The sequence below is a fragment of the Coccinella septempunctata genome, chromosome 4, assembly GCF_907165205.1.
Source record: "Coccinella septempunctata chromosome 4, icCocSept1.1, whole genome shotgun sequence".
Lineage (NCBI taxonomy): Eukaryota > Metazoa > Arthropoda > Insecta > Coleoptera > Coccinellidae > Coccinella > Coccinella septempunctata.
In genome coordinates, this window is record NC_058192.1 from 22,268,512 (window position 1) to 22,295,440 (window position 26,929).

Here is a 26,929-nt window from a genome sequence, read left to right on the forward strand (position 1 = left end):
ATTCATAAACTAATAAATATTTTTATCATATTTACATTTTTGGCAAAAAAGGTTCATTTGACCCGAAAACTTCCTAGGTACCTTTACCTACACCAACGCTAAATATTTCCAATTCCTTATGCTTCAGATAACTATTTTCCGTATGAGAAACGCCATATCATATTTCGTTACCTTGTCACGATTTTGGGAGAGCAAACTATGTACGAATCTTCTATTTATCTATCTCAATTGAAGATTTCAACTCACCACACAAAATATTTGATATAAGTGTCAGTATTTTTTTCTGGAATATGCCGGACACATTTTGAGTTCACGGATCTTCAAATAAAAGTCATTCCTTTACAATTTCTCGGGTTCCGCTATAAATAAAACCCACAAATAATTTTTCCCATTCGAATATGAAAAATTAACATATTATACGAAAGCGATGTTAATATAGGAACAATTCCAAGAGCCTCATTTGAATATACATGATTAGAATTCAAAAGGAGGGTCTTCTTCCACTCCAAAATATATATCATGTCACTGTATCATCAGTTTTTTTCTCATAAATGAGCTGTTGAACCTTTTGAAGGACAAATGTAAATGTCTTGGCTAGGATTCACTTTCATCGAACAGGTAGCGACAAAATAGCCCGCTGAATTCTCTGTTATATAAGGGGAATTTTTGAAAACTTGATTACATTTCGCAAGAATCATTCCGACTAAAGCCATAATGTTCAAGGTATTCGTTTTCATCGCCTGCGTTTGCACTGCTTTTGGTCTTCCGCTAGACCAATCACTTCCAGAAGTCGATCATCCTCATGCTCACCACCCAGCACAAATCACACCAATAGTATCGGAAGAATTCGATAATACTGGGGATGGAAACTTCCACTTTGGGTAAGTCATGGAAAATCATTCAACTGATTCGATGGAGTTGCAAATATATCTCAATTCACGTAAAGAATGATCAAATGGTTGTTTAGGATCATCGCTTTAAATTCTGGCTAAGATATTCATATTCATATTTTCTGAACGATTGCCCTGAAATGCCTCCATAATTATACAGGGTAAATTTTTGACACGAACAAATATTTTAACAGTAGATTCTTGAAGTAAAAAAAAAAGCTTTTTTCTTACCCATTTTCAATGAATCGGCTTGGTTAAGATACAGGCTGTTGGAAAACCATAAAAAAATTTATTTTTAGTTCTGTCTCACAAACGGTTTTATCGAATGAAATGAATTTCGGAATATAGTTTTTCATTCACTTGATGAATCTTTTTCGAACACAAGTCTTCTAGTTTTCATATTATGACCATCACGTACCATAACAATTCCAAAAATGCAAGGAACCCAACTCTTGACACTATGTTGGACGCTATATAATGAATATTTGAACGTTTTGTGAAATGAAAGTTTTCTTCATATTTTCTCGTATAATACGCTGGTTTGTAGTAAATTGTTAAATGTTAAAAAATTAAAAACATCTGTGAAATTCGAAAAATTGGTTATTTCGACCGAATGCAACTCCTTTTGAAAGATCCACAGATGTGTAGTGTCACAGAGTTAGCTAGTTACTCTGATGGAAATTTTGTTTTTCCAGGGTTGGCACAGCTCATTATGAGAACTTAAAATGGCTATATATTTTTATCAGGGCCGAATCGGAAAAAATGCTGTATGAAAAAAGGGTTCCTTATGATCTCAAGAAACTACTGTTGAAATATTTGTACGAGCCGAAGACTCACCCTGTATAAAGCTCTATTGGGCGTTCAAAATGAAATTTTCAACGTTAATGTCAGGTTCATTTTAAATGGTAGTCCCTATATTATATTTTTCATTATGTATATCAGCACAGAGTAGAAGACATATTAGTCTGTTGTGAATTAACTATGTGACGATTCCAAAATTTCCACACATTTTATATTTTCATATGTATTGATTTGGAAGTCCATGCTTTATGAATTAGACTCAGGATCATCAATTTCAATCCTGGATAAGATATCGATTTTAATATTTTCTGAAAGTTGGCCCTGATATGAATTCAATTATATATTTGAAAATCCAGAATAATATGAATTGTCCTCAGCTCTGCAAGGCTAATGCTAATATATATGGTGGCGATTCTTCGAACTATTAAAAAAAAATCATATGAACGAAGTCGTAAAGAAACCGGGTGATGAAATTTTCAATGTGGTAATTATTGGCGCTTGAATATTTTTCTGATACCCGTTGTTTATTTTTCCAGCGCGATAGCGATGATTTGGTTGCAATTAAATGAAAAAATCTCTGCTCAGAAATGAAAATTCCTAAAATGATTTGTATTGTAAGAGAAAGCAATATTGTAAAATATTTTTTTTCAAACATCAATCACTGAAGGCTTAACAGAAATAATAACGTTGTTTGTACATCATAAGATGTCTCTTGATGAATTGAAGACCTGTAATGCAAATGTAGAAGATTTCATGAGGATATCTACAATCATATCGTATAACTGCAATTATAAAAAAAATTCTTCCTCAAAATTTATCCACCGGTATTTCAAGAGTTTCGAGAGTACCACATTCGTTCATAAGTTTTTTTCGAAATGGGTTCAAGAATCGCCCCCTTTATATTAGCCGTATTAGCTGATCATTAACACCCTGTCAATATGAAAAACTTCTTCACTGACAATTATTTACTTATAAAGAAATTGATTTGCATAACGAAGCTCTGGGCTTACGCTGAAAATTTAAACAATTAAACAGAATATTTTTGTTTGCTTCTATTTATTCCGAGATCTATAATATGTAGGGTGATTCATTAAGGGTATTGATCAAAATTGGTTAAATTGCAATATCGACGACAAAAGTGTGTTTGTGGTTGCGGTTTTGACATGTTAAAAGCCAATAGAAGTAATGCTATTTGGCCTTTTGTCAGTATGTTAAAGTTTCAGCATTCGCTATCTGAAATATCCCAGAAGACTGGTTTCTAGTATTAAGTAGTACCTACTTTTTAGCAACCTGCCAATAAAATTTAGTGTTTTCCTTCAACCCCTTAACCGCAACCCCATCCAACTTTCAAATCGTTGAATTGCTCACGAAAAATGGAAAAACGGACACCCACCAATTTTTTTTTCAATTTTGTGGTCATCAGACGAATAAAAAAAATTTCTTGATAAAAATGAAATTCCTAGTTTCTCCACCAAAAACTCAAAACTAAAACTCTGAAACACGTTAATTGGGTTTCGATTGTACTCCAACCCCTTAGCTGCACCCCTACCCAACACTTCAAGGTAAAACGAAATTTACCATAGTCTGTAAGTAGACGAGACAGCTGTATGCCGAGGTGCATATTACATTTTTTCGTCGACCTCACAAATCTTCTATGAAAAAACTAGTCACATTTTAGCTAGTCGCCTTAAGTTGCCAATTTCCTCAGATTTAAAGGAGTGTTACTAATAAACATATGTATATATCATTATCACTATGCAGTCTTGATTATTATGAATACTAATATTTCTAGAATCTAGCGGATTTAATGAAGAATCATGTAACATGCCGTATCATAGTGTCGATAGCAGACGAAAAGAGTTTACGGAAGAAAAGTGTTTGCGGACGAAAAATAGTTGAAATAGTTCCGCATCAAATGATATTATAGAATGAAGAAACCCTTAGTGTTTCACTTTTTTGCATGGAGATAATATAAAAAACATAATGGTTTCTTAACTTCGAATATATTTCTTTTTTTTTCGAAGATTTTATTCCTTCTTGTTCGGCTAGGTACTAAATATGCAATTTTCGCAGGTTTGTGTCTGGCGATGGTACCAAGGTCCAGGAAGATGGTGTCTTGAATGTCTACGATGAGAAGAACTCCGAAGAAGTTGTTCACGGTTCTTACGAGTATACCTCACCAGAGGGAAGAAGTATCAAAGTTCAATACTTGGCCGATGGATCTGGCTTCCATGCTTTCAGTGATGACATCCCCAAGAGTGCTGGAGTTGACTCGCAGGCTCAGTACGGCAATTACGTCAACGAACACCACAGAGCCAGATCTTTCCCAGTAACAGAACAGAAAGTTAATGTTGTACCAGTTCAAGCTTTCCCAGGAAACCAAGGATTCAACTACCCCGCTAATGCTTATAATGTTCAGAACTAATTGTAAATATATCTTATGAAAATCCAAAAACGATTCTTCATTTGTCTTCTTCTAAAATATGCCTTCTCTTTCGATAAGCGGTCAAGACAAAATTGAAGCTCTTTATCTAGGGATATTTTCTATAGAATCGATTCCGATTCCTATAATTAGGTTCTTCCCATTCCAGTTAAGACACTATTGAATCGAAGATTTAGAGACTGACGAAGTGACAATTGGAAATTCGAACAAAAAAGAATTTTTGTGTTTATATTATTTTTTCTCTTTTTGCTTCATCTCTTCTTTTCGATTTCGTTCTCAATTCGGATAAAAATTTTCAAAAAGCTCATAACGATTTTGGATCCTATCAACGTAGCTACGTTACATCCCTATACGTTACTCGTAACGAAAATAAAATTATGGTAACTTCTTAAATGTTTGTATTTAATTTGCTAAAATACAGATTCACTAAAACGAATGAAAAAGGTTGTATTTTTGTGTGGAAATTAGTTACTGATTTCAAGTACCAACCGGTAACGAGCTCTTAGGGTTGGGAATTGGTAGAATAATATCAAAAATAATTGTCTCTGACAATACAGAGCCAATTCGAACACTTCCCATATTTAATTTATAGGCTCTATTTGTTCGTTTATTCGTCCACATATTTATACAGGGTGTTTCACGAGTAAAAGGACAAATGAAAACAGTGAATAGAGGGCATTGAGATGAGTTCAAAAACAACTTATATGTGTGTCTTAGGTACTCCGTTTCCGATATACAGGAGGTTTTCTGAAATTACCTGCTCAAATTTTCGTTTGACTTTTACTCCTAAAATTCTAGAATTCTAGATCGATTCGAGTGAAAATTTATATTTAAGTTGAAGTTATTAGTTTCAATGAAGTAGAACATTAAAATTCGACAACAATCAGGACCGCACTCAGTGAGGCTTTATTCAACTTCAAACTCATGAAAAACACCTTGTAGTTAGTTTTTCATCATAATTTCAACATTTTCGTTATCTGCATGTATGATTGTCTCGAAATAGATTCAGTGGGTTGCCCCACTTGCGGATCATGTTTTATAGATAAATAGAGTACATGAAAATGGATTTAGAAATTTTCAATTGCAATTTTTTCTTCAACAAATATTCTGTTGAATGTATTCAACAATTATACCATATTCGGTCATTCAAAATGTTGTGTAATGGACAATACACAAATATGGAAAGAAAAACTACGCTATCTCGAATCTTTTAACTGAAACTTGATCTTCAGATCGTTCAGAATCGTCTTTCTGTGGATAACTAGTTCTATCAGGTAGGTGTTCAAAATGATTTTTGACACTCTTTATGAGGCTCATAACAGCTCATTTTATTTCATTACATTTATTACGAATTTCGTCGCAAGCAGCATTTATTCGATCTTAAAATTGTTCCATTGTCAGGACAACTGTTCCATTGAACTTGGTCTTCAAGTAACCTCAAAGAAAGAAACGGAGGACTGACAAATCAGGGGATCAAGCAGGCCAATGTTGGGGACTTTCCCCCTGTCTACATATTCTCTATTGGTAAAATTGCGGGGCATTCTGAAAATTTATAACTACTTAACTTGATAAAGGGACCTGAAATACTGCTTGAATATGATCAATGTTTCAATAACAAAAAGGAATAAGACCATAATCTTCATAGATCCAATAATGGCAATAATGGAGTCAATGAAGAATTCAAAAAAACATTAATCATATTCGAATTTTCAATTATTACATCGACTAAACTGGCGCATGAAATGAAAATGAATTCCAAAAAGTACTTGAGGTACAAGTTGTCTATAAAAGACGATTCATTCTGAAGATAATAGAATTGATTTTTTTAATGACAGCGTAGTTTTTTATTCCTTCCTTTGTTCATCATCAATAATGAAGCTTATTATCAATGTAAATGACAATTCTGAATAACCAGATATGCTATAAATATCAAAAACAAGAGCAAGCCATATTTAGAGAACGAAAAAAGTCAGTTGAACATTTCCAAATCCATTCGTATGCAGGGCTGATTTTTCAAGAGACCTTTTACAACAAAACAAAAATTCATTAAAAATAATCTACGGATGGGGCATACCACCGATTCATTGAATTTGAGATAATCGTATGTGCAGATAACTAAAATATTGGAATTATGATGAAAAACTACATACAGAGTGTTTTTCATGAGTTTGAATTTGAATATAGACGCAATGAGTCCCTGAGTTTTGCCAAATTTTAATGTTTTGTTTCATCGAAATTAACAACATCAACCTGATAATAAATTTTGAGTCGAAGTGATCAAAAATATCAGAAGCTATTACGAAAATTCAAGAAATTTTAGAAAACCCCCTGTATATTGGAAACGGAGTATGTTAGACACATATATGAGATGTTTTTGAATTCAGATCAATGTCCTATATTCACGGTTTTTGTTTGTTCGTTTACTCGTGAAACACCCTGTATAAATTATTTCTATCATTCAAATTTCGTTTGCATACAATCATCTATGAATTTCTTAGTAATTCTTACTTATAAACTATTGAAATTTGTACAAGGGCAATGATCGATGCAGTGGATGCCTTGAATCGCAATAAAAAAATTCCAGAACGTATATCAAAGTTTTTCGATATACCTAATCTCCAATCAGAATGGTACCTTTCTAGCAACGTCGATTCAGCCACAATAATCTAAATGAACTATAGCATGAAAATCTAGAGATATGAGATACTACAAGTATCCTGATGAAAATCCATAATTGAACTTAAAATAGTAAGACGTGCCTGTCATGGTTAACAACTCATGTTAGTGAAAATCATATCATTCTGTTTTTGGCAACTTTTTCGTTGCAAATTACCTGCCCCTAACACTACATGAATGGACGTGAAAAGATATCCTAATATACTGTATCCATGTTATTTTTAACTAAAATTAGGGGAAAGGTGTACGGGTTGATACCTTTGGGTAAGATGATCCCTTTCGATTACAGACTCATGAAAATGCCATCTGGTTGAATTCTATGCCATAACGTAGCCTCTACCACACTTCTACCTCAGTCATTTTTTTAGTACAATGCAAGCGAACAGTCGATATTCACAGAGAAAAATATGAATTGTGACCGCCTAATCTAAAATTAGGTTAACTTTAAGATTATGCTACTTTCGTTGTGAATGGTTGATAACAATGATTTTCATATTTGTTGCTTCCTTATATGCTTATTTTTGATTTTTTCTCGACTTGAAGACAATGACGTTCGTATAATATATAATAGCTAATGCTGAATGAAAAAGTTGAACTTGGGGCAAGATGATCCCCCAACTTGTGTACAAGATGATCCCTGGGGTCTAATAATCGTCAGAAGGATTTACCCATAAATTTTTACAGGATTTTTCAGTTAGGAATTATGCCGCGTAAATGTAAATATTAATAAATAAATAAAGAAAAATCATTCGAGACGGATGGTCCAAAGAATCAATGTCAAGTGCTATTGATGCTATTAAAAATGGAATACCGATTAAAAGAGCGAGTTTAGGGAGTTTTCAGTGTCGCTAATTTCATTGAAACGAAGGACTAAAGAAATTAAGAAAATAGCTCGTGGTGCAGTGAAATATCTGGGAGTGAGAAAAACTGTTTCCACTAATGAACAAGAAACCGAGCTCGTGAACAATATGAAGGACATGAAGCTTAGAATGTATGGATCAATTGGAAGAGAAATTTCGTACTTTATTTTCTTATTTCAGAAAATTTTGAATATTTTAATGGATCTCAAATTAGATTTTTTCGGTGGTGCATTGAAACCACCACTTACATGTTCGTTTCAAATTTTTGTAATATTACACCTTATATGGTGAATTTTAGTTGTTTATTCACTTGATAATTTATAATGTTTCATGCCCAATAAAATTATTTTACGATCTCCACAGATATTTGTTTTACATACTTCATTCTTGAAAATATGGGAGCTAATTGAGAGAATGGGATCATCTTAACCATACCACAGGGATCATCTTAAACACCAGGGTGTATAAGATGATCCTTTTCTAACGTTTTGGAAAATCGAGAATATTTCAAAAAACCTTTTGTGACCGACTATTTCGAGTAGGATAATAGAAAGATGGATACTTTTAAGAGGAGTAGACGTTTTCATTTTTGTGCTACCCGAAGAAACTAAGGAATTACGTAAATTCTTGCTTAAGGGGATCGTCTTGGGCACCTTTCCCCTATTACAATTCAATAATAGGTTATTGATTAATTCAGTTTGCCCTGCAAACAGGGGCAGCCGAGTGAAACTTCTTGTAAATAAGAGTAATTCTTAATAGTCACATGTCAATCAATCGACACATATTCATCACTTCTGATAAAGGCGTGCTTATAAAATATAAACTGAGGGCCATAAATTGTTCGATCTCTTCCTGCTTTGATCCATACAATTGTTTTATTGCACTTCTAAACTTGTAAATCGTAATGCATAACTCATCGCTAGATTGCAAAATGTCAAAAATTTCAACAAATAAAAAGACTATGCTATTGCAATGTTTAAATAAAGAGATTTGGCGATTATGGTTTTATGAATGAGGCTGAATTTGTTAGCACATTAGGGGAATGATAATTATGTAAATACAATCAAACACTTCTACGTATGTATTCGGGTATGTTGATAATAACATATATAACTTTGAAGCAGGTAACCTACCAACAGTAGACAACAACACTTCAAAGATTAAAGATCTCAATAGTTTCATTACTTATCAGAAAAAATGTATCTGAGGGTAAGTAGCCTTTTATAACATAACATTTTTTCTTGATTCCTATAATTTTACCGAAAAATAGCACTCATGAAATATTTCACTCAATGTATAATTTTTCAAGCTGATCTTGTCTACCTTTGTGGTTTCTGCCCTTGGAAGGCCCCAGAATCCTGAAAATACAAGCCAACAACTTTCCAATACCCAACAACAATATTCCATTCAACCATCAGCAAATGCTACTATAATCAATAAGACTGAGCAAGTTAATGAAGATGGTAGCTTCAGCTATAGGTAAGATTGAACCTCTTTTACTTTCGAAGTTATCACTGAGTAGATGAAAGAATAAATATGTAGAGTGTTCCACCGTGCTCCGAATTTTAAAATTTCTCAAAGCATTCGAAAAATTACACTCAATTAGGTCCATCTGAAATATTTTTTGAATTTTTTAACTTAACGATTTTGATCTTTGAGGGAATATGGAATTTTTACCATTAGACAGGTCTTTATCTGGCCGAAAGGCTTTCAATTAAAAAGGTATTTTATTTGTATCAGGATAAACAGAAACAAAATATTACTAAGATATCACATGTAGGTAGATGTAATACTTAAGGTTCACCTACAGTAAAAAATCTCATAGTTGGTGAAAAATGAATATCATGTAAATTTGATTATGGATTTTGAATAAGTACCCTTGTACTTGTTTAAATAAGTACCAATGGATGCTTTCTTCGAAGAATAGGAAACGGTGAAATTATAAATGAGAGAAGTTTTTCTTGTGATGAGATGAAACTTGTGTGTCAAAATATAAAAGGTGAACATTCACCCTACATGTGAGATTTCGCGAAATGCAAATAATTGGATATCGGATTGAATCACTAGAGAGGTGTGTCATCGAGCGTGACATCTCTTTTCAGATGTCTCCATGTATATCCGATCATTTCAATTATATAATGAAATATTTAAATTTGTTTCAGTTTCGAAACCAGCGACGGCATCCGTGTACAACAAAATGGTTTTCTGAAGAAATCCGACAACATTCCTGCATCTTCAGCGGACAACCAGGAAGCCCAAAATGAATCCATTCAAGTTTTGACGGGAGGGTACTCCTATGTTGCGCCAAATGGAGAGACGATACAGATTCAGTGAGTCTTTATGAATTATGGATACTCTTTCTTCCTCAGACATTTCATAATATAAGAATATCGAACGATTGATAATTTGTTCATTTTATTGGTTTGGAGTGCAAGGCTTCAGCTTTAATCCTATGAAATAGCCAAATAATTTTGTTGAATTTTTCTAGAAAAAATTATGCCCCGAGGTTTAATAAACATAAAATATTCTATAGCATCTCTTCCAGTAATACTTGGCGATTTAACTAAAAAAATCATCCTTATATTTGTTTCAACTATTGAAGACATTTTCCTGAAATTAATTTTCAGACAGTTATCCGCTTTGTCGAGAAGACTGAAATACTGTTCAGTGAATTCAATATCTCGAATATGTTTAATTTCACACAAGGGTAGAATTTTTCTAGAAACTGAATCATATTTTCATGAGAAAAATTTGGTTTCTCCTTTGAAATCATGAATTTTTGGGATATTAGAACGAAATTCGCCATGTTTTTGAAATTACCTCGAGCAATTTTTTCGGCAAAATCAGAGAAAATACGTACATCATTTAACACTGACCTTCTAACATTTATTCTTCTAACATTTAAGAAAAGTAACTGTATGACCATCTTTATGTTTTTTTTCACCTTTGTCTTTATCGACATTTCATTGAATGTTATCAAAAATACATATTATGTAACTATTTTATGATATTATTTAAAGCAGTATTCCAATGCTGTGGACTGCGGAACATTGGTATTTCATTACAGTAAATGGCAGCTAGAATTAGCTAGCTAGCTCAATTCCACCATATTAGATGAAGGCAATAGAAAGTTCAAATGATAAAACATGAAGTTGAAATATCTCAGCAGTTTGGAGCAATATTTCGGACAAAGTTTCAATTTCGAAAAAAAATTTCTCGTTTTATTAATACTGATCTGTTTCTGGAATAATGATGAAGTGATAATTAATCAACTATAAATTATATTTTATTTCCACCTAGATACACTGCTGATGAAAATGGTTATCAACCTCAGGGAAGTCACATCCCCACAGTTCCCCCAAGTCAGCCAAATGTAATTAATTCTCTTGAACAGATCAATAACAGTCCTCAACAGTACGACCAAGGAAATGTCGTTACTCGAGATGTCTCTTCCGAAGAAGAAATAGAAGGATCCTCTGAAGAACAATGAGTCTGAGCAGAAAGACCAATATTATTATTGCGTGCTAGTACCTCATTCTTTTTTCATAGTTATCATACCACATTTTTTTAATGTGTAAAATTTTAAATGGATTATTTTTATTATATATCTGTAAAATGAATATATATTTTTAAGATATTCTGACTTACTTCTTTTTTGCTTTTGAAGCAACGTATTCCAACAGAACCAATACTTACTTACACTTATAAAGATTAGTTCATTCAGAATGAACCAACGGTTCATTCATCATGAGTACATATGCAAAGTGAATGAAAAGTAACGGACGAAAGTCATATGTTCAGAATTTACTTTGTTATAAAAAAATGCTCAACTCCGCAACTTCTCAGGTAAAATACAGGACTTTTGCCACAGCCTTCTAAAGAAGGCTCTTTAGACGGCTGTGGTTTTGCTGACGAGAGGTAGAGAGCAGTTGTGTGTTTCTTATAAGAAACCTTATTTTTCCTGTTAGAAATAGGGAGAAATTGTGTTCGTTTCTCTATAATAAAATGATAATAACACCATTTCATACCTATACAACCTAACAATGACCAATTCTAACCTATTCAGCAACAAAATGTCTATCCATTTCTGGAACAAAAAGTTAAGGTTGCAGTAAAAAAACTCAACAACCCTCAACCCCTATCAGACGGTGCATGACAAACTTCTTAAAAAACTTCTTTTTATACAAGGTTGCAATAAAAACTTATCCTTTTCAGAAAAAGAGCAACCTATATTCACCAACCATCGACTTTCATCTTGTTTGAACCCTTCAACAATACCAACCGACGTAAAAATGGGGTGAAATAAGGTAGCAATAATAGCACTTTGTCAACACTATCTCAATTTACTGTTTACCCATCAAATCACACGATACAAGAATCTTTTCAAGTTATCTGATGTCATGACGGAGTCACCTACCACATAGCTGTGGGCAAAATTCGTTGTCTACTGAGGGGATCTCGAGAACTATAGCAGCTAGATGAAAATGGATGACACTCCGAGCTCTTTTTTCATGACTAATCCAAATCTGAAAACTGAATATCATTTTTAGATTTCGAGTTATAAACAAAAATAGATATTTTGTCGATTTCAAAAAGTTCTCATAACTTTTTTGTCTTTGAAGTTACAGATCTGAAATTTGAACCTTCTTAGGTACTTTTATAGGTAGAATCTACTGGAAAAAGATTTTTTTCCAATTCAAAAATATCAAATTCAATAAAAGTTTGCATTTACCAAAATGAAAGTTCACCTAATGATTCGAAATGAAAAAATATTTTGAGCTCATCTGTGGATTCTACGTAAAGATGTGCCAGTAGAAGGTTCAAGTTTCAGATTTGTAACTTCAAAGACAAAAAAGTTATGAGAACTTTACGAAATTGTCAAACTCAAAAATGAAGTATCGTAGGAGGCTGCGGTTTTCACCACTCTTTGTTTCTCCGAAAAAGAGCTAGGAAATGTGTCATGCGTTTTCTTCTAGCTGCTATAGTTTGCGAGATCCTCTCAGTAGACAACGAATTTTGCCCACCCTGTACTTGAAAATCATTGAAATTTAGTGGGAATTTCGGATTTCATAAGTGCGCCACCTTGAATATTTTATTCAGGAAATTTTTGATTAGGTAAGTTATTTTGATGACTACGTATGGGACAAAACGGACGCTGACCACCTCGTACTGATTTGACTTCTTGCTCGTAGTCAATTCCAGGCTGATCGAATGCCATGAGACCTATTGTTCTTCCGCATGAAGTTGGCGACACGCAGACTAGAAAACACGCCGACAGCAGGAGCTTTTGGATCTCAGATATATAGGACAGAGCTTCCCAATGAGAAACTCCTACTGCTTGATATCACTTCCATTCAGAAAAAAATTTCCGAACTACCTCAAAAAGAAACTTATGTCCTCCATTTGCGCCAGGTCCACCACAAATTTCTAAATTCCAAAGCTCCAATATCATTCTCAATTCTGAACCGGGATATTTTTTGAGAACATGACAAAATTGTTGAATTTCCAATCAGTATCCAGCTTCATAATGGTCGACAGTTCTTTAGAAGTGTCTTATGAGGTTGAATTCCACGATCCTTTTCCTGTCCATAAATCGAATAATGGTAGCGGAGAAAGTGAATATGGGATAATTTCAACCAATCATCAACATTATTCACCTTGAAGTAGGTGCGTGACATTAAGAGGATGGCAGGTTGGAGCAACGTGGTTTTCACAAGGGAGCCGGCTATAATTTGTAGCAGGAGCGTCACACCCGATTTCAGTGAATTTCATTTCGGTTTTTGTGTGGGAACATGTATGATGCAATGAATTAGTCCGAAAGTAATGGATGTTATTTTGACGATAGGGAATTGTATTCATTTTGAATTGAAGGATATTTTATCAGGTTAGCTTTTAATATTTTTATCATTTTCTCAGATGGTTTAGGTTGAAGTTATGCAATAATGAGTTTCGTTGAAACTATTTTCAATGAAATGAGTATTTTTGACATTATTACTTGTATTGGTGGATCTTCAAAAAGTTTTCAACCATTTCATCCGTGGTAGAGGGTGCATGACAAAATTCTCAATGGATGTGTGGAGAGAATAGATTCCTTCTTTCCATGTGGAAACATCATTAGTTTGTTCAATTTTCTTTTCACGCCACTTCATTCTCGATAATGTTTTATCCACGTAAACCTATAATTAATTACATTGAATATTAATTTTTGATATAAAATCCCTCAAGAAATATACCTACCAATAGAAAGATACTGTCATAAAAACACTCGCTAGCATAATCCTACAGTTGCCTTATTAATTAGTATATTGCTACCATTCACATTTTGTCCTACTCTTTGGCCATCTTGAAAATATATTTCTGATTCATCAATGATCATTGATGATCACCACTCAATGCCTTTCGAATTCATAGATAACATTTCGCTCATTTAGTTCCTCATATCATTTGTGCACAAAAGCAGGCTATTGTCAGCATATGACAAAATGGTACAGTGTTCGAGTTAAAGTGTCCCTATACCTTATTGTGGAAACTAAAGGAGCCAGAAGGAAAAGTTGAATACAAAACTTGTGTGTAATCGATTGAACTTTTATTTTTTATAACCCACCTTAATAGAGTGTGCTCCGTTTTTTCCCTGTTGGTATCAATTTTCATTTTAAATGGAACACCCCGTATATTATTGCATTTTTGAATTCCTTGACAAATTTTAAGGTAACTATGGTATGCCAACCATGGACCATGCAACGATTCGAGATATTCGACTTTTTCCTAAAATTTTGACAGCTGTAGGCTGTAGGTGCTCACTAAAATAGCTGATACTAGTTTTCTAATGAATGTATTAAAACCAAATTTTGCCTACCTATTTTTAGCAATCTGATATACAGGGTCTTTAAAAATTCAAATAGAAGTTCAATCAAAACTTGATTATTGCAAATGGCAACCTATATTTTTTTCCGCTACATCATGTAGAGTAAGTAAAGTAAGTTAAAATGAGCAAAAAATGTATTCAAACTTTTTCTGTAAAGTGCATAGTTTCAGAAATATGGACGAAAAAGTACATTTTCCTGTAAGAACCAACGACAATTAATTAATTAAGCTGATAGAATATGGTACTTATGGAAACTAGCACTTATCTGCTAGCGTATTTTTGAGTTTTTTTTTGTATTGTCAGTTAAGTCCTTGATTATTTTGAGAAAAATGTATCTGTTAATTAAGTCCCCCTTTAAAATTGAAATAATTTAATTTTATTGGGAGCGAGTACTGATTATGAGTAAAAGAGTTTTTGTGTCAATCTAGTTAATTAAATTGATCAAAAAACTCAAAACCAACCATATAGCAGCAACACTAATTAATAATTATAGTAAGTTCTTACGGGAGAATGCACACCATATTTCTGAAACTATTTACCTTACAGAAAAAGTTTAATAACATTTTTTGCTCATTTTAACCTGCTCTACATGATTGATAAGAAAAAAATATAGGTTGCCCTTTGAAAAAATTTAGTTTTGATTGAACTTCTATTTGAATTTCTAACTTTAATTTAGAAGACACTGTATATCAGATTGCCAAAATTTGAGAAGTACCTATGATCCAATATGTTGACAAAAACTTGGCCAAATTTGGTTTTGATACATTCATTAGAAAATTGGTATCAGCTATTTTAGTGAGCACCTACAGCTGTCAAAATTGGGACCATGGTTGTCATACCAAAGTTACCTTAAAATTTGACAAGGAATTCAAAAATGTAATAATATACAGAGTGTTCTATTTAAAATAAGAAAGGTGATACCAACAGGGAGAAAACGGAGCACCTTGTATTAAGGTGGGTTATAAAAAATAAAAGGTCAATCGATTACAAACAAGTTTTTTATTCAACTTTTTCTTTTAGCTCCTTTAGTTTCCACAATAAAGTATAGGGATACTTTAACTCGGACACCCTGTACCTGTGTTGTTTAAAGTAAACAAATAATTCAAATACATACATAATAAGTTTTCGGTCCTATAGGATTATTCTCTATGGTACCTACACCATGTTTGACTCTATGAATTCTGCTCATCACCTGAATGAATCAAGCAATTTTCGATTTCAAATATTTTGAAAGCAGCCCCTCGGATACCAATTTTCTCTAGTTCCTTCAACAAAAAACTGTTTTTTCACCAAGAAATCCTCAAAAAAATTTCAATTCGATACAGGGTGGGCTTTTTAAATGAAACAGACGTGACAACCACCTCAATTGTTGAAAAAAATAATTACCAATAATTATTATTTCGTTGTCTAATGTTGACAATTAACGGTTACCATCGTAACCACAGAATGAATTAGTCAAATAATTGATGATTTCACATAGCATGGTTAGCGGAATGACTGGTACTGTACGAAATTCAAAATTAAATATCTCGACAAAGAATGCAATAAATGAGAAAAAAATAAATACGCAGAATTCAGGATAAAAAGTCCTTTCAAATGAGGTATCACTCACCCTATCTTCCCTATTAAAAATTTAGGGGTTCTTGTTCTAACACTAAGGGTTGAAGCGATATAGTTGTGAATTTGACCTCAAAAGTTGTCCCCCTCGAAACAAAAATCGACGTGTCCGAGCATTTTTTCGAAATAAATTTATTCCGCCCGTTATATCGTCTGTTTCGTTTTAAAAAGCCCACTCTGTATAGATAGTTTTATCGGCTCTATAGGGCATGAAAACACTCAAACCGAATTTCAAAATAGTAGAAGTATTGTAAACACTAAAACGCATGGTAATATTTATATTCAGCGACTATGGCACTGTACCTCCAGTTCAATTTTAAGCTGAGTTTAAGTTTGAACCCAGCTCAAATTTGACAATTTTGATAGGTTGAACTAAGAGCAATGTTGAACTCGGCTCTAATTTGAACTGGCTTTCAGGAAATCTTTCATCAAAGTACGAGTATGAATCCGAATGAAATCTTTTTTTTGCATGTTGTCATTTCTACCGAGCTATATAAAAGAATTCTCAATATTTCTAGTCGCCTTCGCGATTTTCTTTTCACTAATATTATATACTTTATAGCGATGAATTTTCCATCCAATCAGAACCCAAACATTTATATAAAAGTAGATGAAATCTCATTCTGTCGAAATATCCTCAGTTCTACACAATTTGAGACTTCTAAGGCACAGGGATTTTACCGGCTTTGAAGAAACATTTAACATAATCGTTATGCCATAAGCTGATAATTGGAGTGGTAATCTTCACAAGAAGAGTGGAAGGTATAAATATGATATAGATCGGATTCGACTCCATTAGTTCCAAAGTGCTCAGCGAAATGAGACATTTGGTAAGTAAGTTAGTGTGTCCTTTCACTCTCGGTGCGTCCTTTGCATAAACTCTTGCCTTTACCTGTGGAAGGTGTGAGTAGGTTTGAGCGTAAACTCTCGGAACTCAGTGTTCATAGTGTGCTTCGTAATATTTCCACCATGATGCCTGGAAAAATTCACCTTTAATAGGATATTGTGTCAACTTTTCACGCTGGATATTTCGAAAATTTGTACATTCATATTATGCGAACGTTTTCTACGCTGTATTCAATCAATTATTTTCCTTATTCTTCACTTCACTTGTTATAGGTCATAATCGAATAAAGAAAGAGTATGTATGCAGATAGTCAAGCAAATAGAATTTAAATTCTGAAATAATATGGAAATCAAAATGATACCAGTGAAAGATTAAAATTAGAAGATATGATCTCCTTTTACTGTACTGATTGCACGATTTGAAATTATTCAAGATATTGCTAAAAAATCATCCTCATTTGTTCAAGATGACTTTCCAAATGAGTAAACCAATATTTCCTTTTCAAGAATTTGAAGGGGTAGCTCAGGACGATAGGAAAATCAAGTTGGGGAAGTGAATTGTTCATCAAGAAAAGTTCTCCTGTAAAGAAAACTTCACGTGTATCGACGGTTTTCGAAAAACGAATAGAGTGACTTGTTGCAAGAGGTGTATATTTCAATTTGTACAGGGTGGGCAAAATTCGTTGTCTACTGAGAGGATATCGGGAACTATAGCAGCTAGAAGAAAACGGATGACACATTTCCGAGCTCATTTTCGGCGAAACAAAGAATGTTGAAAACCGCAGCTACCTACTATACTCATTCGTTTTTGAGTTTGACAATTTCATAAAGTTCTCATAACTTATTGTCTTTGAAGTTACAAATCTGAAACTTAAACCTTCTACAAGCACTTTTTTACGTAGAATCCACTGATGAGCTAAAAATATTTTTTTATTTCGAATCATTAGGTGAACTTTCATTTTTTAAATACAAACTTTTATTGAATTTGATATTTTTGAATTGGAAAAAAATATTTCGTCAGTAGATTCTACGTATGAAAGTGCCTAAGAAGGTTCAAGTTTCAGATCTGTAACTTAATAGAAAAAAAAGTTATGAGAACTTTTCTAAATCTTCCAAATCTCAATTTTTATTTATAACTCGAAATCTAAAAAGGATAGACCGATTCTGTTTTCAGATTTGGATTAGTCACGAAAAAACCCGAGAATGTGTCATCCGTTTTCTTCTAGCTTCTATAGTTCTCGAGATCCCCTCAGTAGACAACGAATTTTGCCCAACCTGTACACCTAGTAATGAATAACTTTCAGACTACCTAAAATGCCCACAGTTTCACTCAATCCAGAGTCTATCAACAAATTAAGAAAATAATGGAAAAGGATACTTGATTTTAATGAAAGCGTAATTTGCAACATTTCAAATTCTAATTATAAAGGGGAGATCATTGGAAGAAAATAATCTGATTTTCAAAAGAGCAATTTGTTCCTATATACTACATGGCGTTATTTCATTTTGTTGCAAAGTTTACCCGATGAAAAAAATCGAAAAATCTTTTTCGATTATACATTATGTATGTCAAAAATTGAAACTTTCCATGGAACCACTAACCCCTCTTACCGAAAATGTTTCGATTTAAAGATTATTAGAATCCAGACAACAATTTGCTGCGAATCCAATATGTAATAAGTTCAATGTGTTTTGTAATAGATACGGTGTAACAGTAACATTTATTTCTTTTCCAATTATGACTTCAATGTGATCGTAAACTGAATCATTATCGTACTCCTTTCCTACGATTCACAACCAGTTTGTCTGCCGTTTACGTAACCAATGAGGGAGTGCGACCTCATATCCATCTTCGCAAATTGAGGAGCGTTCTTCTTCATTTTCCAATTGTTGTGCAACCGAATAGCGGTCGATGCGATTTAAGATGACATTGTCGGAGAATTTGCAGATGGTCGCATCTGATTACGATTAATTATAGTCGAGATGGGTTGTACGAAGGAAGTGATTCAGTGAATAAGCATTCTTGGCATCTCTGAACGAACTTCACCATTTTAGATTAATTTAATTCCTTTCATCCATAGAAGCAGAGACTAAAATAATTCAACCTTTCTCAAAATTTTTTTTTCGATTACTTGAAATTGTCGTTTGTTGTCCATTTTTTCAATCTTCTTGTACCATTATACCACGTCATAACACAAATGCAAATTTAATACTGCATAACTCTGTAGGAAAATATTCTTAGTACTATGGAGAAAAATTGCAATATTTTTTTCTCAAATATGATTTTGCACTGAAATATGGAAAATATGAAGAGAGTACCAACATATCTACCTATCTATAAAAATAAAAATTATGAACGACAATGCCATGATATACCATGATTGATAATTATTTGAGTATCTGTAGTTTCGTAAAAGTTTAACGTTGAGATATTGTGAGAACATGAAATTGCCAGAAAAAAGTGCCATTTTCATGGCAATATGTGTAATATACAGAGTGTGAATGTTCAATTAGAAATTACGAAGGTGATTCCTTTTCGAAAAATAGTGTGGGTTTTTTTCGACAAGTAACTGTTCAGATACCTTTATAGCCCCCTAATGATTACCCAATGGAAGAAATTCACCGTGTATATTTCCAGATTCATGAAAATGAACGAAGCAGGAAATGAAATGGGACAGCTTAAACATCGACCAAATTTGAAAAGTTATAACTTACTTATGTATTACTTCGGTGATAGTGGATTTTCATCCCGAGATACGAAGCATTATGCTTTGTCTTTATTCCACTAGGGCAGGATATAGAGAAGTAGAGATCTGAATTCTGAGTCTGAATCTGAATCTGAATTCTCAAAAAATTTCTCGTATTCATATATTCACACCCTGAACAACAATTGAGCCAGTTGCTTAAAGACTTGGTACTTTATACTTCTGGTAGAAAATCCAATTTAGGCGAAGAAACGTCCTCACTAACTTGCCTTAATTCATTTCCTGCATACCTAGTTTAGTCTGACAATTTTTTGAAATTCCATTAGGTAGTGGGAAACCATATGTGGAAGCTTTTTGTGATATTCCTGAATGTTGTTGTTCATTATTTTTCGGAAATATTCATGTTCCTCTGAGGCAGATGCATATTTTTTTTGGGATTAAGAATTCTTTCAATGCAAATTCAAAATTCACCTACGTGAAATTGTTATTTCCTAGCTGAAGAATTTCAACAAATTGATTTTTTTTAGGAAAGAGTATGTAGATGGATTATACAGGGTGAGTCTTTGACTCGTACAAATATTTTAACAGTATACTCTTAAGGTCAAAAGAAACACATTTTTTCACTACAATTTTTTTCCGATTCGGCCTAGATAAAATCACATGGCCATATCATGTTTTTATAATGCCACCCCTGGAAAAACAAAAATACCTTCAGAATAACTAGCTAAATTTGTGACACTTTACATCTGTGGATCTTTTGAAAAGAGTTGCATTCGTTCAAAGTACCCAATTTTGCGAATTTTGCAGATACATTTTTTTTTTGGAACATCAAATTACTCGAAAACGCATTATACGAGAAAATATGAGGAATACTTCTATTTTAGAAAACGTTCAAATATTAATTAGATAGCGTACAACTTAGTTTCAAGAGTTGGGTTCTTTGAATTTTTGGTATTTTTATGGTACGTATATAATGGTCATAATGAGAAAACTGGAAGACATGGTGATATCTTGTGTTCGAAAAAGATCAATCAAATAAATGAAAAACCATATTCCGAAATTTATTCTATTCGATAAAACGGTCTTTGAGAATTAAAAATAACATTTTTTCATGGTTTTTCAACAGCCAGTATATAAGATTAATAAAATAAATGCAAAACTATATTTCGAGCTTCATTCCATTTGAGACAACCGTTAGTGAGAGAGAACTGAAAATAACATTTTTTTATGGTTTTTCAACATCCCGTATCTCTCAAATCGAGACGATTCGGAAAACATGGTAAGGGAGAAAAGTGTTTCTTTTGACCCCAAAAATCTACTGTTAGAATATTTGTATGAGTCAGAGACACACCCTGTATTTGTATAGAATTTGAAGGGGGTTGCAACCTTATAATATAATGGCTTCCCATCAGAACTGTTCTAGTGTTCTAGCCATTACGCAGTATACAACTCTCCTTCTAGTTCTAGAGTTCTAATAAACTGTAGTGTCTAGTATGTTTTCAAGGAGGTTACCTTCTCGGTCCTGCAAGTTTCTCAGCAATATCAAGCAGTTTCAAAGAATTTTTTACGTTGGTCAGCAATGGCAAGTTTTTCTGTCACTCGGTCATCTGGAGCTTTATCCTCTTCCCCACATAATCTGCACTGTTCAGTTACTGGTAGACCCATTTGCAGTAGGTGCTTCATGAGGCGATAATAAAACACTTGGTAACTTTGATATCTTATCCTACTTGACTGACAATCCAATCCATCACTATGCAACTTTGTCAGTATCTAAAGACGAGTGGAGATGCACCTAGAAAGAAACTATCGAAAAGGGGTCATAGTGTTACTAAAAAGTATCAACAATAGAATTCACTGGATAGTGGTAGGACGAAAACAAAAACTGATGTGCCTTCGCAAGTAATATTCTTCTAATAACTTCGCAATAAATTGAATGGTCGCACAGATTTATCGTTAACAGTAGTGAGTTCTGAATATAAGAAGAGAACTTTGACCTTAATATTTCTTTTGCGATACATTCTGACAGTTATTCATCTATTCTAATATGGTATGGAAGTGCCGAAGAAAACCCAAGAAAAAAGGCAAGGATTACAAAGGTCCTTTTAGTCTAGGTTTATAGTTACTCAGGAATTGAAGGACATGAGGAGGCCAATACACTAGACAGGAAAGATAAAAACTCTCTCCTTGGCCTATACCAGCTTCTGTGGTAGGTATAGGAAAATGTGCCTACAAATAAAGTTTCAGGAGCAGAAAAAAACTGAAAGAGAACTTTCTGGCAGAATCTTCCGAGGCTGCATCATTCCAAAAATTCCTTTAGGTAAAACTCCAACACTACGAGATCTAAGAAGTATCTGGCTTGCAAGAATATGCTACAACTCCTAAGTTGCCTCAGAAATCACCTTATGAGAATTGGTGTAGCAAAAACTGACGAGTGTCTATTCTGTTGGGGAAGAGGAAGAAACTCCAATTCACCTGGTGAAGTAATGCATCTGCCTCGCAATTGCAAGCCGAAGCAAAAAATGCTTCATTCGAGAAATTTGTGAGACGGAGGAAGTAATCTCCTTAAAGCCATTTCAGATACTATAGTTCATTAGAACTCTGAACAGTTTCAGAGTTTCAGAGCTCGTCATCCAGTGATGGCGAGCTTTAGGCGACACAGATGCGAATATGGCTCTGATGTAGGGCACAATAGATCTAAGGTCGCAGAGCAACACAATCCCCTTCAATATTTTCAACCCAAAACATTGCTATTAAAATTGCGTGTGCCCAAAAAATGACTCAATCCAGAATTTAAAGTAGGCCCATAGCATGATGCTTATACTCCCTGATTTGAAAAATAATTTGTTAGTGTTTATCAACTTCATCCGTTCACTTGTTAATGTTTATACGAAGATCACAGTTCCGGAAGAAATGATCAGAAAAGTTGTGAATGAAGATTTTCTCTAAATATCCTCTTTTTAAAACAAAGCTTCTTACGAAATTGCCTTTTGCATTTTGTGACGAATGGGTATTCGGAGGAAAATATGCCAATGCAATTACAATAGTTCACTTCGACCAAAGAATATTTTATTATATTCTTGTTCTTTATCTTTGCAGATCATTGTAAGTGTTTTTGTGGCGTTTGCCTTTGGGCAAAATTACCAGGCAAGAAGATCACCTCAACCATTCCAACCACGAAGACAGGAACAGAATAACCAACTAGATAATGAGGAAAATTCTGAGCAATATCAAAACGAGGACAATAACAGGCAGCAATATCATTCCCAAGTGAAATCTGAACCAAACGAAAGAATCAGGACTACAACATTCATCCCGATTATCAGATTCGATAAGGAACAGGGAACTGATGGAAGCTACAAAGCATCGTAAGTAATAAATTTATATTTATACTTTAGTGTCTCGATTCGCCTGAAACGGCTCATTCAACAAGGATGGAGAATTTATATAAATCCTACTAGGGGATCCAGTGAATTTGATATGACAATTTCACATTTCAAAACATATCATCCCTTGAAGAAACTAGTCAGCCTTTTAAACTAGAAAATTAATATTTCCAAATTCTCATACTATTTCAACCCTTTCTTGGTGCAATGTTATTTTATTTTGAAACTCATGGTTTTAAATTATTATCATAGGCAGATAACTTTATGAATATTGCATCGAGATAGCTTAAATCAGATAAATATTTGGTTCTCTGATAGTACCAATTCCAATCAAATTAAAAACGGAGCATGTATATGAGAACCTACTACTCATTCACAGTTATTCCAAAATATGTTTTTTTTGTTACCCTTCAAATGCCCCCATATCTTCTATGAAATTTTTTCCATTTCATTCCGAAACCCTGGTTTGCATTTCCATTCATAGATACCAAATATACAGTGTGTTTCTAAATTGATGTGAAAGTTTGTATTTGCCAAAATAAATTTATTTAATATTATAAATAATAAAATAATCGACTTCATTTAAAGTCATGTATTTTGTCATTATTATTCATTTCAATTATTATTCAATTTCTAATTGTGTTATTGGAAGAACTGAAGAAATAAAATTCAAAGTCATTATGAAGTAGCCGTCTTGAATTTTCAAAGCATTGTACCTAATAACAAACTGTGATTCTATGTGGAGAGACTCTCTATCATTTAATATTTTTGTGATCAACGGAAAAATTTTATGGAAGAAAGTCTAGAATTAAATTACCCTTTCTAAATAATTTCATTGAATATACGAAAATGCACCAACATTAAAAAATTCTGATGCAAAATAAAATAGGGGTTGTTATTCTCACCCTATTTCAATGAAATTTCTTGGATGAAAAATCGAAAGAAAATTGTCAGTCTGCTAGGTTATTCAATCCCGGAAAATTGAATGATTTAGTCCGAAATAATTAGCAATATGTATATTGAATAAACGAAAACCAGCGAAGTATGACTAAAAATAGAACTCCATTGAGAAAAAATTCAAAATCCATGTTTCTATTAACAGATGGGAAACTGGTAATGACATCTTCACCGAAGAGGAAGGATACCTAAAGAACCTTGGGCCTGATCCAGATAATGAGGGCCAGAATCTGAATGCCCAGGTTCAGCAAGGATCCTATTCCTATACTTCTCCAGATGGTCAAAACATAACAGTACATTATTATGCTGATGAAACTGGTTTCCACCCATCAGGTGACCATTTGCCAACTCCACCTCCAGTCAGTCCTGAAGTGCAAAAGGGATTGGACCTGATATATGAAGGAATCAGAGCTCAACAGGTAAGAAAGGATTCATAATAATTATAAGATGGAAATTAGATTTCAACAGAAAGCTCAAATTCTAAGCGATTTTTTCCTAAATCAGATAAAATAGCGTAAGTTTACTTTGTTTCCTTCTCTCCTCAATCAGTCATGTCATGCTAATAGAAAGGGAGGGGAAGGGTATTGAGATAACACTAGATAAAAATCTCATGGACTGCCCCACCGGATTTGGCCTAACTATGGCGAAACATTTATTTTTTCTTCATTGAATTCATACCAAGTTGGGAATGAATCTGCTGTATATCTGAGTGAGAGTTTTGAAACGGTTCATAATTAACAAATTTTGTTTGAAACTAACTCCAAGAAAGTCGGTATGCAATCGGGGATTTCTTTGAAAATATTTTTAAAAAACATCACTCTCAATTGGCCCTAAAACTGATGATATATTCTGGATGTGTTACATTTCAATGAATTATTTTCTTCCAGGAAGCAGCTGAAAGAGAAGCTCGAGAAAATCCCAATTCTCAAAATGTCAAACAATACGAGGATAACGGACAATACAGGCAACAATGATTTCACACCCAAATGAAATGTGATTTTTAGTGAATTCAAAAAAATATCAATTCTGATACCTTCACACATACAACTTCACAAGTTACTGGTTCCGAAACAATTGCAATTGTGTTCAAATCCCATTTATTGTACAATGCAAATTTAATGTGTAGTTGCACAAAATGTCAGGGGATATTGCTTAATCTTTCTTCATGCACCACCTTTTGATGTATTTTACCAGCATTATGTTATTATTTACACACATCTTCAGACTGACGACATGACTTATGAAATTAAGAATAATGTCTTAGATAGGTAAACAAAGTATTGAGAATGATAAGTGTTATTATATATTATATTTTTTTTATAAAATATAAAAATTTATACCTACCGTCGCAGTGTTTTTCTCCAGAATGTAATAGTAAGTGAATATAAAACAAAATATTTCAAGATTTCAGGAAAAGGGAGGTTAGCATGGAATAACTAAGATCCTTAATTATATTTTGAATCAAATATGGAAAGATAGTTTTCGTATCAATATTTTCAAACATTTCAAATATTTGTTTATCATTTATATAATTCAACTTCTTTTATTACACGACTCTACAAAAAAAATTTTGTTTTTTGTCCTAACGTTTATACTAGGATTTTCCGGTTAATTATGCACAAAAACGAAAAGAAAATAACTTTTTTTGGTACAAAGTTTGCTTTTGTGATAGTTATAGTATTAATAGTCGTTCTTAATTTTTTTAATAATTTTTAATAATTCAAAAAGACCGTCCGATGAGAGTGGGGTGTTTACGTTTACAAGGTGCCGCTAGAGGGCACTCGAGCCATAAACAATGATTAGGTGTTGTTTACTAGCCCAGACAAACTTCAAATATCGTCAAGAAAGTGTAAATACGATGCTGATGCATTTTGTTTTATATGTGGTCAATTTATTATTATTCGTGACGTGAAATACGAATTAAAGACATCTCACGTTCTCTCTGAAGCCTATGAAGCATATTTTGACTTTCCTGTTTGGAATATATATATATATATATTCTTTTGATATAGAGCATTACAATCTTGAAAAGCAAACAATAATTATAGCATGTGTATGAGTTAAAGTTTTAGCAGAGGTTAGCGTAACGGGGTACCATACAAATTGGTGTATGATACAAGAGCTTAGGGAAAAACCTCAGTAAAAAAACCCTTTCTCCCCGTGAGTGTAGTGGATTGTAATTGTTCACGAAATAAGCTGAAATATTCCATATTGAAGGGCATCTCGCACTGCAAAAGTTGATTCTTTCTCCAACAAAAGGAAAATCCAGAAAGTCTTCTCCAAGATACCAGAAACTGTTATCTGAAATAAAGAGAAAACAAAAGCAGAAAAACGTAAAATAATAAAATTAGATTCAATATGTCAGATTGACCTAAAATTGACAACCCAATTCAAAAAAGATTCGGAAACTGCATGTATAGCTCTAAAACCATCCTGAAATTTATAAATTGGACAATGATTAACTAGATGATTTATGGTTTCTTCTGGTTCCCCGCATTCACAACTAGGGCTTTCAACTGAATTCCACCTGAAAAGCATGCTATTGCAACGTCCGTGACCTGTTCTTATACGATTCAGAATACACCATATTTTCCTGGGAAGATCAAAACCAGGAACTCTATTCGAAGGATCAATTACTAATTCTTTGTTGAAAATAGTGCACCTATTCCATTCAGACTGCCAAAGGTCTTTGTCCCTTATATTCGAATTAAGAAAAGAGTTGGACCATAAAGGTTTACGCGACTTCAGTCTTGGAATGGTATTTTCGGGAATATAGGATAGAATTGGGAACGAGTCTGGATAGGATTGGAATTTTTTCCAGGAATTCATAACCGCAGTCTGTCTACGAATATGAGGCGGAATAATGTTTGAAAGAACTGGTAACCA

At 33.4% G+C, this 26,929-nt stretch overlaps 3 protein-coding genes across 3 annotated transcripts; all 3 read left to right on the forward strand.

Moving 5' to 3' along the window:
- The first annotated feature begins 661 nt into the window (after positions 1-661).
- LOC123311151 (larval cuticle protein 1-like) lies at positions 662-4,140 on the forward strand. The gene is made up of 2 exons (XM_044894949.1): positions 662-881; positions 3,765-4,140. The coding sequence occupies exons 1-2, from the start codon at positions 715-717 to the stop codon at positions 4,114-4,116; spliced, it is 519 nt and encodes a 172-aa protein (XP_044750884.1). The 5' UTR covers positions 662-714; the 3' UTR covers positions 4,117-4,140.
- Positions 4,141-8,747: 4,607 nt separating this feature from the next.
- On the forward strand, positions 8,748-11,305 carry LOC123311150 (endocuticle structural glycoprotein SgAbd-3-like). Its single transcript, XM_044894948.1, has 4 exons — positions 8,748-8,879; positions 8,980-9,149; positions 9,833-10,000; positions 10,971-11,305. The coding sequence occupies exons 1-4, from the start codon at positions 8,868-8,870 to the stop codon at positions 11,158-11,160; spliced, it is 540 nt and encodes a 179-aa protein (XP_044750883.1). The 5' UTR covers positions 8,748-8,867; the 3' UTR covers positions 11,161-11,305.
- A 5,529-nt stretch (positions 11,306-16,834) lies between these two features.
- Positions 16,835-25,387, forward strand: LOC123311149 (endocuticle structural glycoprotein SgAbd-2-like). Its single transcript, XM_044894947.1, has 4 exons — positions 16,835-16,982; positions 22,800-23,068; positions 24,189-24,462; positions 24,931-25,387. Exons 1-4 carry the CDS (start codon positions 16,971-16,973, stop codon positions 25,015-25,017), a joined length of 642 nt encoding a protein of 213 aa, XP_044750882.1. The 5' UTR covers positions 16,835-16,970; the 3' UTR covers positions 25,018-25,387.
- Positions 25,388-26,929: the final 1,542 nt, after the last annotated feature.

Coding starts and splice junctions, on each gene's coding strand:
- LOC123311151 (XM_044894949.1), top strand. CDS start 715: ATGTTCAAGGTATTCGTTTTCATCGCCTGCGTTTGCACTGCTTTTGGT. Junction 882..3,764: donor GATGGAAACTTCCACTTTGG/GTAAGTCATGGA, acceptor CAATTTTCGCAG/GTTTGTGTCTGGCGATGGTA.
- LOC123311149 (XM_044894947.1), top strand. Junction 23,069..24,188: donor GATGGAAGCTACAAAGCATC/GTAAGTAATAAA, acceptor TTCTATTAACAG/ATGGGAAACTGGTAATGACA. Junction 24,463..24,930: donor AAGGAATCAGAGCTCAACAG/GTAAGAAAGGAT, acceptor ATTTTCTTCCAG/GAAGCAGCTGAAAGAGAAGC.
- LOC123311150 (XM_044894948.1), top strand. Junction 9,150..9,832: donor GATGGTAGCTTCAGCTATAG/GTAAGATTGAAC, acceptor AATTTGTTTCAG/TTTCGAAACCAGCGACGGCA. Junction 10,001..10,970: donor GGAGAGACGATACAGATTCA/GTGAGTCTTTAT, acceptor ATTTCCACCTAG/ATACACTGCTGATGAAAATG.